The sequence below is a fragment of the Harpia harpyja genome, chromosome 10, assembly GCF_026419915.1.
Source record: "Harpia harpyja isolate bHarHar1 chromosome 10, bHarHar1 primary haplotype, whole genome shotgun sequence".
NCBI classification, from domain to species: Eukaryota; Metazoa; Chordata; class Aves; order Accipitriformes; family Accipitridae; genus Harpia; species Harpia harpyja.
The window spans coordinates 19,891,094-19,905,539 of record NC_068949.1 but is presented as its reverse complement, the minus strand read 5'-3'; the positions used below and the strand labels follow the sequence as shown (position 1 = coordinate 19,905,539).

General features: G+C 37.6%; 1 protein-coding gene across 4 annotated transcripts in view; it reads right to left on the bottom strand.

Annotated features, from left to right (window-relative positions):
- DLG5 (discs large MAGUK scaffold protein 5) overlaps positions 1-14,446 on the bottom strand; it is a 114,172-nt gene that overhangs the window by 53,055 nt on the left and 46,671 nt on the right. For all 4 annotated transcript variants that reach the window (XM_052799348.1, XM_052799349.1, XM_052799350.1 and 1 more), the window contains exons 3-4: positions 6,459-6,624; positions 1,060-1,203 (exon numbers count right to left, since the gene is read on the bottom strand). In XM_052799348.1, the coding sequence (XP_052655308.1) occupies positions 1,060-1,203; positions 6,459-6,624 (310 nt within the window). The remainder of the gene's footprint in view (positions 1-1,059; positions 1,204-6,458; positions 6,625-14,446) is intronic.

Genomic DNA, 14,446 nt, shown 5'->3' with positions numbered 1-14,446 from the left:
CTTCTCCTGATATGAGAGGGTAAATCCTTTTATACTATCACAGAAATACTGAAATAAACAGTGTGTTAACACAGTATGGTTTCAGGGACTACAGAACTTCTAAATAAGGTGAGCAAACCACTCATTTTTTAGGATAAAGAATACAAGTGTTTCATGTCAGCATTGGATGGACACAGGTAACTCAGCTCTGAAAAGAATCCATCTACAATGTACAGTACACTAATGCTTTGCACAAAATTCACTAGCAAATTAAAATACTCAAAAATCCTCAAATAAAACTAGGAATAAAGCTCTTCGTAAAGAAGCCAGACGACTCGCTACATCTGCACCTGTCAACAACCTTTAATACTATTTTCAGGTTTTAGAAAAAGAACATAGGGAAATGATGCCTATCTTTAAAGGCTTGAAGAGTTGTGGGTGAAAGTGCTATGTAAGAACTAGCAGCCCCCAATGAAAACAAATGCTGTCATTAAATACTAGTCATACATTACAGTATAGATTTAAGTGAAGTAAACTTCAAGAATTTATCTGCATTTCTATTTCTGAGCTGTTGTCTTTTCAAGTGAAGAGAACATGTTCCTACTTGCATCAACAACTGATTTTTAAACAGAAATACAAGCTAGAAATATTCACCATTTTCCCCCTGTTTTATTGCATTTTCATAAACGCTTACAATTGGTCTAAACCTGTGTTAAAACTTACACAAATCGGCATGAGAGCTATCACAACCTATTAAAAAAGAGTAAGAAATTACATTCTCTCAAATTACATTCTGCTCTCCAGTCTGACAGTAAGACTACTGGATTGTAATTGCAAGTCAGTAACTAGGCTTTACTTGTCAGTGTCCCATCAAGACAAATTCCTCAAAGTAAAACAAGCAATCCGTACTTTATCACTTCAAATAGGCCAGAAACGTTTAATCAGATGCAGGCAAACATTAACCTTGCAATTAATGTGGAAAAACAGAATTAAAAAATTATTTGATTACCGTGCTCTAATACTTTATGATCTAGCACAGATTGGTAAACTCTTACCTTGTACAGTTTTACTAATACTTACTGATAAAAATCTGCCTCTTTTGCTGCTTCTTCACACCTTTTTAGTGTCTTGGTGTGTTGATTCTGCAGAGACTGTAGGTCTGACATGGCCTTCATGCACTGAATCTTCAGTCTTTCATAATCATGATTCAGTTTTGGACTAGGCCTAGCATGGAAAAAGAATATGAAGTCAAACATCCGCTACTAAAGAGAATGAAAAGTCTGGGAAATTACTATCCAATGAAAAAATAGTATCACACAACTGTTGATACTCAGGTTACATTATGCTTTAATTTAAATACTGACCACTTCACATTAAGATGCAACCACAAATAAAAATTCACTGACTTTAACCTGTATTTATTTTATACTAAGACATAACATCTAATAATGAGATAATTCTGTCTATCACTAACACTGCCAAAAATAGTACTGAGCATGCATGTACCTCTCTTCTGAGCAGCAGTATTATCACAGAGCAGAACTGTCACTTGATACAAGAACAAGTCAATCACAGTATGCTCACCTTTCCTGCGCTACCATGTCAAAACTCTCAAAGAAAAAGCACAGAGCTGCATTAAGAGTGCGGCTGAATAGAAGTGGCCAAAGTCAGGTGGGGGGGGCATGGAGACCTGGACTAGGAAAAACTTCTCATCTAGGCAGCAGCTGGAGGGTATTGCCTATAGCTCCCTAGGAAAATCAGGGTTAGCCTTCAGAGAAAGACTTCCAATGAGACACCAAACACATGCATCTGTGCTGGCAGAATTTGACCAGCGTGACTAATCAAGCACTGAATTTAAATAATTTGACCAAGTCATTCTGCTGAACTACATATCTGATTGAATGTTACCATGTTCTTCTAAACTACTATAAATGAATGAGAAAACATGTCAGAATCTACTTCATACTTCTGTAAGATAACACAAATTTTACTCAAGTAATTATTAGGAATCTCCAATACAATATAATCTCCACTAAGCAACTTTCAGTAAGCTGAACAAAGTAAAAGCCAAAGTCAGTCAAAAGAAAACTTTTGATTGAAATTTTTTTTAGTATATCAGGATGATTGGGAGAGGAGAAATTTTCTAAAATAATCTACCTTGCCAAGCAATTGACCAACATCGATTATGTCTAGAGTGCGTGGTCCTTGCATATGATACCTTTATTTATTAGAAAAATCATAAATCATGCTAGAAACAAAATTAGCAGGATTATGCCTTCTTGTTTCGAAGCACTAAGTTTCTAAAAGACACTCTAAATTAACTGTTCTTCCTCTACATGGTCACAAAATTTTTGCACCATTAAATTTTCTAGTTTCAAAATGAAGCTTCTGACAGCTGTCCCTGTGTGATCTCCTGGGTCTCTTATAACTCCACAGGCAATGAAAAAAACCAAACAAATCCAACCCTAAAAGGAAACAATTGCTCTCTAATTTAACTCTGTTTATTCTTGTATCAGATTTGCTCCATCGCTGCACAGATCACTCTTTCTGCCTCCCACCTCACTCTCCCCCAAGCAGCTTCACTGTAAATGCAGCCTGAAAAGCAATTAGAATTCTCTTTGCTTTCATACAAAACCAGCAACATGGATTCTGGAACTGAAATGCAGCTGGCAATTGAATCAAAAAGAAAATAGTTTCACACTACTGCAGTGGTGAGAGTTGTTAAAAAGAAAAAAGAAAAAAATAAATGCCAGCTACATCTGATTCACAGACTTTTAGGGAGCGTGTGTATGATATGAAGGTGCTTTTTAGCAACCCAGTTGCACTTGGGTTGCTGAGCAGTAAGGCCTTAAACTGTAGTTCTTCTTTTTCTCCTTTCTCTAGAGAAGTGCTCCTGGGGAAAACAAAACCAAAAAAACCCTCCCTTGACTGACAGACTTTAGCAACAATTAAAAGCCAAATTCATATAAAGTAACCAAATATTCAAGTCACATCCACAGGGATGTCTTTTAGGGTTGCCAAAAGAAGTAGTACGTTATTCATACAGTGTTATAGACATATTACCGCAACTACTGCAGTGTTATTTTTTTAAAATACAACCCTAGTTAGCATAAGTAAAACTCAATTTGAAATGTTCACACCCTTGACAGAACCACTAAAAACCCAAGTACTGATTTAAATTAGACTTTAGGGTGAAATTATTGAAAGTAGATACCATCTGTCCACCACAGTCATTAAAATTACAACATTAACTGAAGCACAGTTTAACTCTCAATTGAAGCGTTAAGCTTACTAAGACCCATTAACACATGTTCACATTAAGCTTGTAATCATAAAGTCATATTTGTGCAAATATATTTCAGTGTATGAATTTTTACTAAAGGAAAACTATTAAGTCAGTCTCAAAGCTATGATGAGAACTACAAGTCTAATATTAATCACATGTATTTCTTATATTGCTGAAGTAAAACTAGCACTATTCTTAAAATAAATAAATAAAAAAAATCCTATAAACATATGGAAACCACGTAGGTAACTGTAGAAGTTAGCCTACCTACACAATGAGGAAGGAACAATGCCACCAGTAACATCCTGCATTCTAGCTCAGCTACATGAAATAAAACACACCTGGATAGCCAAGGCCATATGTTTGACAGTACTGTTCCAAGGGCTTATATCTCAGCAAGAAAAACAGGGATATGCACAGGAGGAATATTGGTCAGAAGTCAAAAACCAAAACTGTTGCAACAAAGCAGTCCATTCAAATGCGTGTAGTGGTTGACCCTTGCTTAAGTAAGGCCACCATAGTTTTATGCTAAAATGCCTCACAAAATACAGAAAACTATGATTTCAACGAAGGAGAGGCTTCAGTTACTATTTTGGAAGCATTGCTTCAAACGTTAACAAAATTTCAAATGCTAGTTTCAAAGGTCCAGCGGTTTTTCTGGTATTCATATAACAACTCTAAAAATCCTTTGTATTCCAGTAGAATTACCCTGAACATAAATCAAGGCCACAGTAAGACTGACATTTACACGTATCCTATGCTGATATAAAAGCTAATGCCAACAGCAGATCCAACTTTGTGGGCAATGCCTACCCAACAACTTGAAAATGTTATCATTTACTATTGCAATTCCATCACCACCACCACCACCTACAGCTTACACATAAAACAGTCTTTTCAAAGGAAGTTTTCAGGGGTGTTACTTGTATTGCAGTTCTTTTCTACTACTACATAAGTAGTAAGAACAGCAAGTTTAAGTCTATAAAGTGCACCCTGAGCGCACTGAATTATTTGGTCAAATCTTTGCTTAATCACAACACGTGCATGCGTACAGTCACTGTCAAGTGACACAAGCACATCATGAGCAATCCTAATCCTGTCCAGCAGGATGACACATGTTCATCTGATTCAGCACATCACAATCCACTTCTGTGGCTCCTCTTCCACTGCTCTAGACTTAGTCAACACTTGCTTTGGAAAACAGCTCTCAGTTTTGCAACTGCCAGCCTTCACAGCCAGCACAGCCCAGCCTACGAATGTGTTGCGAGCTGCAACTGTTTTGAAGCACGCCATCATGACATGTCAAGATTTGCCTCTACACCACCTGTGTTTGGTACGGCCATGGTTAAAGCAGCATACACAGCCAGAAAAGCAAAAGCCCTTTTTGGGTAGTAAAAGTCACCATCTAAATAATAATCTTTCAGCTTTCAAACTTCACCGTAACAGTTTGCAATGTCTGGGCTTTGACTCCTGGAAGGCTGAAGATTAGTTTGTTTTTCATTCTTTCCTCATATAAAAGTAAAAAAAAAATACCAGCAAGCTTTCAAAAACCATAGATGTGTATGTGGATGGGAGGAGTAGTTGCTTTTACACTGGAGGAAAAAAATGTCAGCTAATAATCTTCATTCATTTCCCACTCTTCAAATATGTAATTGGAAGGCAGCATCCTCCATCTAACATATACTGTCGAAGCACTGCCCAAATACAATATTTATTTTGATGAGTTGTTCCTTAAGCTGTAAACATATATATTTTCCACAACATACAAATCCTACACCAGCAGCAGAAGATTGATTTGACAATTAAAGAGAAAAAAACTAGGGCAGTCTAGAGGACAGCTCATCAGAACTTTATTAATAGCATCCTGGATTATGGAGGACATTATTGTAAGCTATAAAATCCTCAATGCCTAAGCTCTAGTGACTTCAAATAAGAAATCCCTCCGTATAAATAAGTAACTGGAAGCTATGCAAAAGATGTTGACACTTGACAACCTTTTCCTCTCCCATCCCCACAATGCTTGGAGACCCTTAGATAGAACACAAAGCTCTTAAAGTAGCCCTCAGAACTCATGGGGGGAAGAAAGGGGCATTAAGGTGAGTAGCTAAGGAGTGAATAAAATGCCCAGATTCTCTCAATTCCAGGACACTGGTTCATTATCTTGACCTTATCTCATAAGGACAAAAAGTTTAATTAACTACCTGACCACACACAGGTAGAGCTGACAAAGTAACAGATATAAACAACAACAACAAAACACTGAAGTTCAGAGAAGTTATGCATTATGGCAACACCTCCCAGAAAATCTGTTCGTTGCTCTTATTTCAGATTCCGTGACAGATAATTTTTTCCAACATTCAAAAAATTTCCCTTACTTGTGCTTACTGCAGGCAAAAAGTACCTGCTCAGTGTGCCCAAAGTCACATTTATAAACAGCAGATCTTTAACCCTCTAAAATAAACCAGTTCTGTTTTATACCCAATAAAACCCTTATCTACAATTAACTCATACTCTCCCTGAGTACTATCTTCCTCATAACTTTTCAACCTTCAAAATAGAATGAGCTGCATAAGGCTGCTGGCTATTAACTGACTTTGAACACGTTATTTTAATTTGGCAGCACCCACAACTTCTCAGTGGAGGAGAGTTCCTTACTCTCAACATCTTAATGCTATGCAGTCCCCCAATATATGTATACCAGAAAGTGTATCTCCTAAAAAACACTTACTCCCCTCAACAGAAGTCCAAACCTCCCTCTCCTTGCAGAAGCACAGGAATACCTGAGATTTTTCCTCTCCTAATTTCTGTCCTCCAGCCAAGTATTCAGAGCTATTCCCTTTTTTCTCTCCTGCTTTCAAAACAGCAAATGCTTCACCAACTGTTGTCTTTCTCTTCCCACAGCATAATCCAGGAAGCCTAAACAACTTGTTTGCTTTCTTCTTTCAACATAGAGATTAGCCCTACTCTCCCCATTCCCACAGCAAAATTGCTGGAGAAAGTGGCAATAGGCATTCAACAGGCAGCTCTGAAACCTGGATATGGTCACCTATGTACACACACATCACCAGGATGCAAGTAGGTTACAAGCAACATATATACATTGCAATTGCTGCTTTACAGGCAAGGAGGAGTCAAAACACTTGAAAACACTACTGAGGACTAAATTAAAATGTTGCATGTCCTTTATTTTTACCTGCAGTCATCAAAAGTTGATCCAGGAGATGAAAGTGCAAGTCGCTTGCGCAGCTCATCCCTCTCTCGAGTTACCTGACGGAGCTGATATAGTATCGTCTCCAGCTTCTCACTCATCTGTCTCGTGTCTATTACAGGTGGTGGAGATGATGCTTTACCAGTCGTACCTGACCAAGAGATAAAAAATTGGCAGTCAGGGAATTCCTCAAAAGAACAATACAACTTCACTAAAGAAGTTAACACTAATTTAAAAAATCCTGTATATTTGGTTGCAGAATCCTGTTCAAAAATGAAACAAGTCACATAAGTTTTCATCAGTAAGTTGACAAGAACAACCCCAGTCAGATCCCATGCTAGCAGAAAGGCCCTGTCTGTGTTGCAAGTTAAGTTTGCGTGACTAGGTTCCCTACTCATGAACTTACAAGTTGCCTAAAAGGCAAGGCAAGTTTGCATTCACAATTGCAAACACCTCAGAAACTACCATAGTGACAGGGGCTCTTTTCCTTTATCTAGCAGCACAGACATACTACTCTGCTCTGTGCTACTGCCAACATTTATTTTTAATGCAATTCTATGTTTTCACATGTTGCAATTTGTCAGTCCAGTACATGAAGTTAAAGATTTGACTTGCCAACAAATCGAGAGGAACGGGCTTTATCGTTAACAACGTTGGCTAAAACGAGCACATTACAATCACTGCAACTGGACTACACATCAAGTTTCCTCTAAGGGGCAGTCATACATTAAAGAGGCTTGTAGGATCTTTTAAGTCTCAGCTTTCTTAATATCAGAGATGAACGATGATGCCTACTGTCTTCTCAGACAGCTATACCAATACAAAGAGTTCTTCTTCCACCTCAGAGATGAGAGTTTGGTGTATTGTTTCACAACATGCTGACAATTAATTCAACCGTAATTTTAGTTCTGCTCATTTTATCCCAGACACATGAGAGCAAACTCAAAGATATAGATCACAGATGTGAAAGTTAAAGGCCTAAATGTATACAGGAGATTATTATTTTCTACCCAAAAGAGAAATTCTAGAAATAGTTTGCATAATTATACAATTGAAACAAGTTGCTGACATATGTATTAACTTGTTAGGATGTAACTTTATTACACTTTTTTTAAAAATGAAGAAACAAAAGATATGATAGTAAAATAATGCGCTCTGATCACTGTCTTTTCAAGGAAAGAATTTCAAAGTTATTTCATCTGATCAAATGCTAATGAGTTGCAAGGACTAGCTTATTATCTCTAAAGCCAGTTCAGGAAGGTACCACAGAATGCAAAAATTCCCTCCAACTTTTAAGTAGAACTACATGTGCTTTAAAGTTCCCACACCAAAATAACTGCAGGGTCAGGGCGATCATACATACAGCATCTAGAATAATAAGATCCCTGTTATTATTCCTTTCAGCTGTTACTGTAATTCTGTAATGAAAATTTACAAGCACAGACTGTTCTTTTAATCTAACTATTGCATAATAATGTATGTATACACTCTAATAGAGAACTGAAGAAATAAAAAAATTGCAGGAATAGCCTGCATTCCGTAGAAAGACACAAACTCACATCGCTCAAAAGAATTCTTAATGGAGGCTGCATTTGGGCTTTCTCCTACTACTTTGTTTCACTCCCCCATCCAGATGGAGCCCCTTCATCCATAAGCACTACGGATCTCACACTTTTAAATGGCAGTGCAAGATTATACAAAACCCAGTAATAATACAAATGCACTGTCTTAAGCTCATAGTATAGGGAATAAATAGGGAAAACCCCAAATGGACAGATTAAAAAAGTCAGGATATGTATTCATTTGGAACAGTTTGAATGCATCAATGAGCAGGGAGTTTCATAAATAGGTGAAAATGTAAAGGCAGACAAACCTAATTCAAGTACTGACAGACTGCATGGTCTTGGGTAAATTCAGTGGCAACCTGCACATCTTCTCAATTGACCTGACACATCAGTATATGCATAACACTAAAAAAGTCCCCTTCTCATCCTTACAGAGAAGTTCAAAAGCTTATCTCATCCTGGGGCTGCTTGTAAGCAAAACAGACGAACAGGATGCAAGGGGCACAAGAGGAAGGAGGAGATAAATCAGGAAGGCTGGTGTGCTTTACACAGAGAAAAGGGCATTGGATTAACAACAGTCCATCACTAATATCAGTGTTAATCCCAGCAGCAGTCCCATGGACAATGTCCACTACACAAGTCCTGCAAAAGCATGCAACAGCTGCTCTAGGAATCTAAAACATAGTAAAAGGAGGCAAGAGTTATACCTCTGCTCCTCCACCTCTTGCCCCCTTCCCCCGCCCCCCCGCCCCACCTTTGACAGCATCCCCAGTGACAATCTTCTTCAAGAAAGGAGAACATTTGTGCACACAGTCCCAAAATGGTGCCAAGCAAGACAAGACTGCTTTAAATAAAGACAGGCTAATTAATTAGCCTTAGGAAAGAAGCTTTCTTGACTAAGATGAAGCCATTCATCTTAGTACTAGAAAAGGTTATTTTTCATTAGCTTATCACTATTTACAAGTACATCAACAAATACTTTCATCTCAAATGCAATGATATTGTTGTCAACACATAATACCAGCCAAGAGATGTATGCCTCTTAAGTGCTGTAAAAACACAGATCAATACGATCCAAATATTCCCCCTCTTATCCTTAAAAAAAGTCCAAAAAGTTTATCTTTGCTTGATTTACTAACAAGCTTACATTTTCAATAGTTGTACAAAAGGTCTCACAAATGTTAAATCAGATTTGTGGATACTCACAAAAAAAAAACCCCAAAAACAAAACAAAAAAACCCCCAAACCAAAAAACTTCAGTAAACTACTTTTTCATCAGAAAAATTCACTACTCTTCATTTCCTTTAAACCAGCTTTTATAGCTGAATGCTAAAAGCCTTTTACTGCATCTGACATCCTGATGCAGCAGAAGGAAAGTGACCTGTGCTTCCAGCTTTGTATTCTTTTTCTAACTGACTGCATATTTGACACAACAGTACTTCCCTTCCGCGCTTTAACCAGTCAAACTGGTCTTAAAATGTACAAGCCTAAAGGCTAAATCTCCATTAACCAAATTATGCCACCTTGCAGTAACTCACCTGCTTTCTCAGACAACCTGGATTTGTGAAAAATGTACGTACTGCATGTCCTGCCAAGTGCAACTCATTCATCTGCTTCGGAAAGCCTCACGACTCATTTTTCACGTGAGCTGCCCTTGGGCTCTGAGAACCCAACCGTATGGAAGTCACCTCCCTGGCCAGCGTCCAGGTAAGCGGCACTCTACCAACTCCTGACACAGGCTACAGCAGCGATGCATTGTGTGGGCAAAATGCATTTTGCCCGTAATGCAGTACATGCATTAAGTCCTGAGTATGCATTGACTTAATCTAAAGCAAGATTTTGCAGGACTTCCACCATATGTTGTATAAAAGAAAAACCTGAAAAACAGAAGCTGGAGCAATCATATCTTCCATAATTGTAGTCCAAATGCTGGACTTCGCAGAAACCACAAAGATCCATTATTGTAGTACATACCAAATACAATTCTTAGATGATTACTCTAATAATCAATGATTGAAGGGATAATACAGCCACACAGAAACCACTGCTCAGTTAGCTTCATATTTGGGGACAGGGTAGCACAGTTTTTGAAGAAAAAAAAAAAAAAGGAAAAAAAATTAAGAGAAACAGGGCTGGGAAACTTGTTAACCTGACCATGATGTACCTTAATGCCAAATCAATATAATGTTGAGGTGGGAAAATGGGTACCAATGCATAAACACCTACTTTTAAGAAATACCATGAACATATTTTGAATTTTAATAAACTCATTACTCTCTGAGAAATACACTTGTACGACAGGTTCAACTAATGCAAAAGGCAATCTGTCACAAGCTAACAGAATGCCTGAATTTTATGATAATTTTTTAAACTCATCTTATAAATGTGTGCCAATTCTTGCTTGCAAACAAACAGAAGACCATCCATTGTACAGTCAAGCATTTTTCATTGCTTGCTTTTATAAAAAACAAAACCAGGGAAGTTCAGAGTATTATTTCTTGATGGCCTTGTAAATCATGACAGAAAACATTAAAAGAAGACTTGTAAGATGTATTGCAAAGCATGATCAACTGGGTTTCTCCCCAAGCTTGGGAAGGGGTGGGGAGTAAAGACTTATGCCTGCTGTAGGAAAATGCATGCTAAAATATTTACTTTCTTTCAATAATTTATGAGGACTAGAATAGGATTACATATCAGAAGTTACCATTTAGATACATTTCTTCACATATATCTTTTGAAGTAGTCTTGAAATAGCGGAGAGCACAGAACAGAATTGCATGCAGGTAAAATAAAACATTAGTAAAAACAAGCAGCAGTACACTGAGGAAAGGAAACAGAAAGGTAAAATAATGAACTGTGGAAACAGTTTCATCTGACAGACAGAAAACCTAATAGGTTATGAAAGCAATGAGGATCACGTAACATGCAAGGACAAAAGAATGGGTAGCACTTCGGTTTTTGTTTTAGTGCAGAATACAACAAGCTGAACAAACCCACCAGCATGTAAAACAAACTTTCAACTTCAGTAAGTTTAAGACTTTAGAAAGAACTGAACACTGGTTCTAGAAAGATCAACATGAAAGAAAACCTACAACCTAATACTCAAAACCAGCAAGTAGAAAAAAGGGCAGATATGTCAATTCAAAAAGTCCTCGCAGAACTTTGCCGAGCTAAAATACAACAGAGAGTAAAATCTGTTACCATGACCAAGGAAAATACAGCTGAAGTTTCTGCGTTTAGGGAGCGCCCTGGTGGGAAAGCTCAAACCCTACATTTGTCAGGCTTACAACCACACAATGAAAGCATAACCTAGACAAAAGCGTCCAACCCAAACCTAAGGGGGACAATGATGAGGGTCAACTGCTCCACACCGACCAAGGGGATAAGACTCCACCAGCGCTTGTTCCTTCACATCTTCTCCTGCAGAGGAGTTGAGAGCATTGTCTCACCATACTGTTTTATAGCCCCCAAAGAAAACTGCTGACACCAAAACGATTTCCTGAATGCACAGACTGATAAAGAGCATCAGGGAGTAGTGAAAGACACCGTATTCCAGACATGCTGTCTGGAATGCAGGAGAAGGGTATTCACACACACTGTATTTCCATTCAAATCATTACAGACCAACCAAATCTTCAAAAATTCCTCCAGGGAGCTGCCAAATGTTAAGACACTATTATAACAAACAAAATACCATGAAGTGGTCAGCTATTCGCTAGTTGTTCTCAAGCTTATCTATGCAGAACCCTTAAGAGACCAAGAAGTAACTCAAATTGATTTGCTACAGGAAATATTAAAAAAAAGAAAAAAAGAAGAAAAAGAAGAAAAAAAAACCCAACCCAAACAAAGGCCAAAAAACCCCAACACCCCTCCTCCAAGACTGTATCAGTATACATCAGCAAAGTTAACTTCTTTGTCGTTACTGTTGGGTTGGGGTTTCTGTTTGTTTGTTTAAAACAGGGCATCACATCCACTGAGTAATTCTTGGGTACCTCTGAAGTGACAGAAGTTGAGAGAACACTCTGCATGACTACATGTCAACCCATAGCTGCCTGGAAATGGACGCCATAGAAGTCAGTGATAATACATTAAAGCTATTCAGAGTGCTTATTACTTAAGAGAAGATGGTTATTAACAAACACACCGAAAATTAGGCAATGAGAATAAGGATCAATCCTAGAGACATTTACATGATTCATGAACAGAATAAAATAGAAGGAGAGTGAAGTTACTTTAAGTTTGTGGAAAACTGTGTTTATTTCCTAAGTTAAAAGTCTTGTTTCCAGTAAACTAAACAGATACTATTCAGATCAAAGGACAAGAAAATTACATAGGAAATAAATCCAGAAAAAGAGGTTTAATTCAATCATTGAGGCCAAATTTTACAGGAAAATGACTTCTGAATAGAGAGACTGATTGGTGAGGAGGTGGATCATCAAAGGCAATCACTGCAGTACAGAAAAGGATTCTGATGTGGTGTACTGGTAGTGTTCCTAGTACCTTTTCTCATTCATTTCTGGCCTGTCAGCAGGGGTAATATTGTCACTTATACTGACAAAGGAACATGTTAACTGTTGAGGTATCTTTGCCAAATATAAATTTTGTGTTTGTGTTAGTAAAAAAAGCAAGAAATACAACTAGAGATTTCTATAGGCTGTTGGGGGGAAATAAATAAATCACCCTTTCAGACAAGGAACAAGTGTTTATCTTTGACTGAAAGAGTCATAAACCACACCTGCAAATGCACACTTCTTATGAACAGTGAAAACAATGACTTTGTCATATACAGCTGTAGAAAGTATGAAGCAATAAACTGAAATCACAACATAAAAGGACAGTTGTCAAAATGGCCAGCATGAAAATGGGGAATGAAAGACTACACATTGCTGGGAAGGAATTATCATCTGATGGGAGGGGGGTAACTTTTGCTTTGGAGTAAGAACTAAGGCTCTCAGATTTAAGTAACTTGAATTGCAATTAGTGAAAAACTATCTGTAAATAGCCTGTCAGGCTGATAAGCTAACAAAGCCTTAAGCAAGGAAATACCTTCAGTTAAAGTTGGATGAGCTTGGTGGGGACAGATGTATAACCACCTGATGGCTGCAAGAAAAAGTCATAAAATTGCAGTGCCAATGGTGGTGTTTGTTACAGACTGATATGTAAATTCCCATAGGAAAAGGTAGTACAGTGATATGAACAGTGAAGAGAAAGAAAAAACACTTATGACTAAAAAAGTGATACCATTTGCAAAGAACTGAACAGCTGGAACAATAACAGTCTGTTAAAAGTTAAAGGTGATAATACGTGATGTGGAATTTAGAGGATGCAGGATTGACAGCTGTAATCAAAACAATGCAAAGAGATCTGGCTGTGAAAAGAAGGAAATTACACATGTGGAAAGATGGAAGGCCTCTTCCATTCCAAAAATCCTCTCACTAGGATCTCAGTATATTTTCAAAAAATGGAAGAGTATGCAATGCCTTTCTGTTAAAAACTCATTACGAAAAAACATAACGGAAGCTATCCCCCAGAGCCATAGCCTGACTCCTGCATGCAAGCTGCTGGTTTCTATTAAACAACATTATTTAAAAAAACAAACAAACAAACAAAAAACCCAAAACCTGTGCATTGAGGAGGGGAGGAAGAATCACATTTTTAAATTACTAAAGGAAAACTCTCAAGTTTCATTATGGTACTAGGGTAGGTAAAAAATGGCTCGATTCCAGAAACTATAATCCTGTCATGGCATCATATTGCTTAGGTGAACAGTGTGTTACTGTAGGCTGTACAAGTAGTATTGGGTATCAAAAGTCTTGAAATACACCCTTTAAGACAATTCACAGAGGCTTTTTTAGGCAACATGGGCCAGCACAGTAACTTAACTGGCTATTGTAAAAAGGAAGAAAGGAACCTGCTTTTGGAAAAAAAGAGCAAGGGAAGTTAAAAATAAAAAAGATGGAAATTGCAAGTAGAGTAGATAATTGAGAGTTGCAGAGAAACTAACAAGGACACTGTGTTACTACTTCCCATAGCAAACAAATTTGATGATTTCAGGCTGAAGTACTGTATATGTAGGGTGATATCTGGCTGATATTCTATCATCCACAGATAATCTTTCAGAACACAGGCCTTCCATCTTTCATTACAGGTCCAGAAAATTATCTGCTGGGATACAGAAAGAACATCTGGTCCAACCCTCCTGTTAAAGCAGGACCACCTAGAGCCAGTTGTCCAGGACTATGTCATTTAAATTCAGTTCAGTGCTTGGTGAACATTTATCTTCAAAATTATAAATGTCAAATGACTGAGTGCACTATACAAATTGGCAATTTTTTTTTTTTTTTTTTAAAGGGGGTCTTTATTCTATGTTCTTTTCCTCTCTGTTATGATGACCGGTCAAATGGGAAA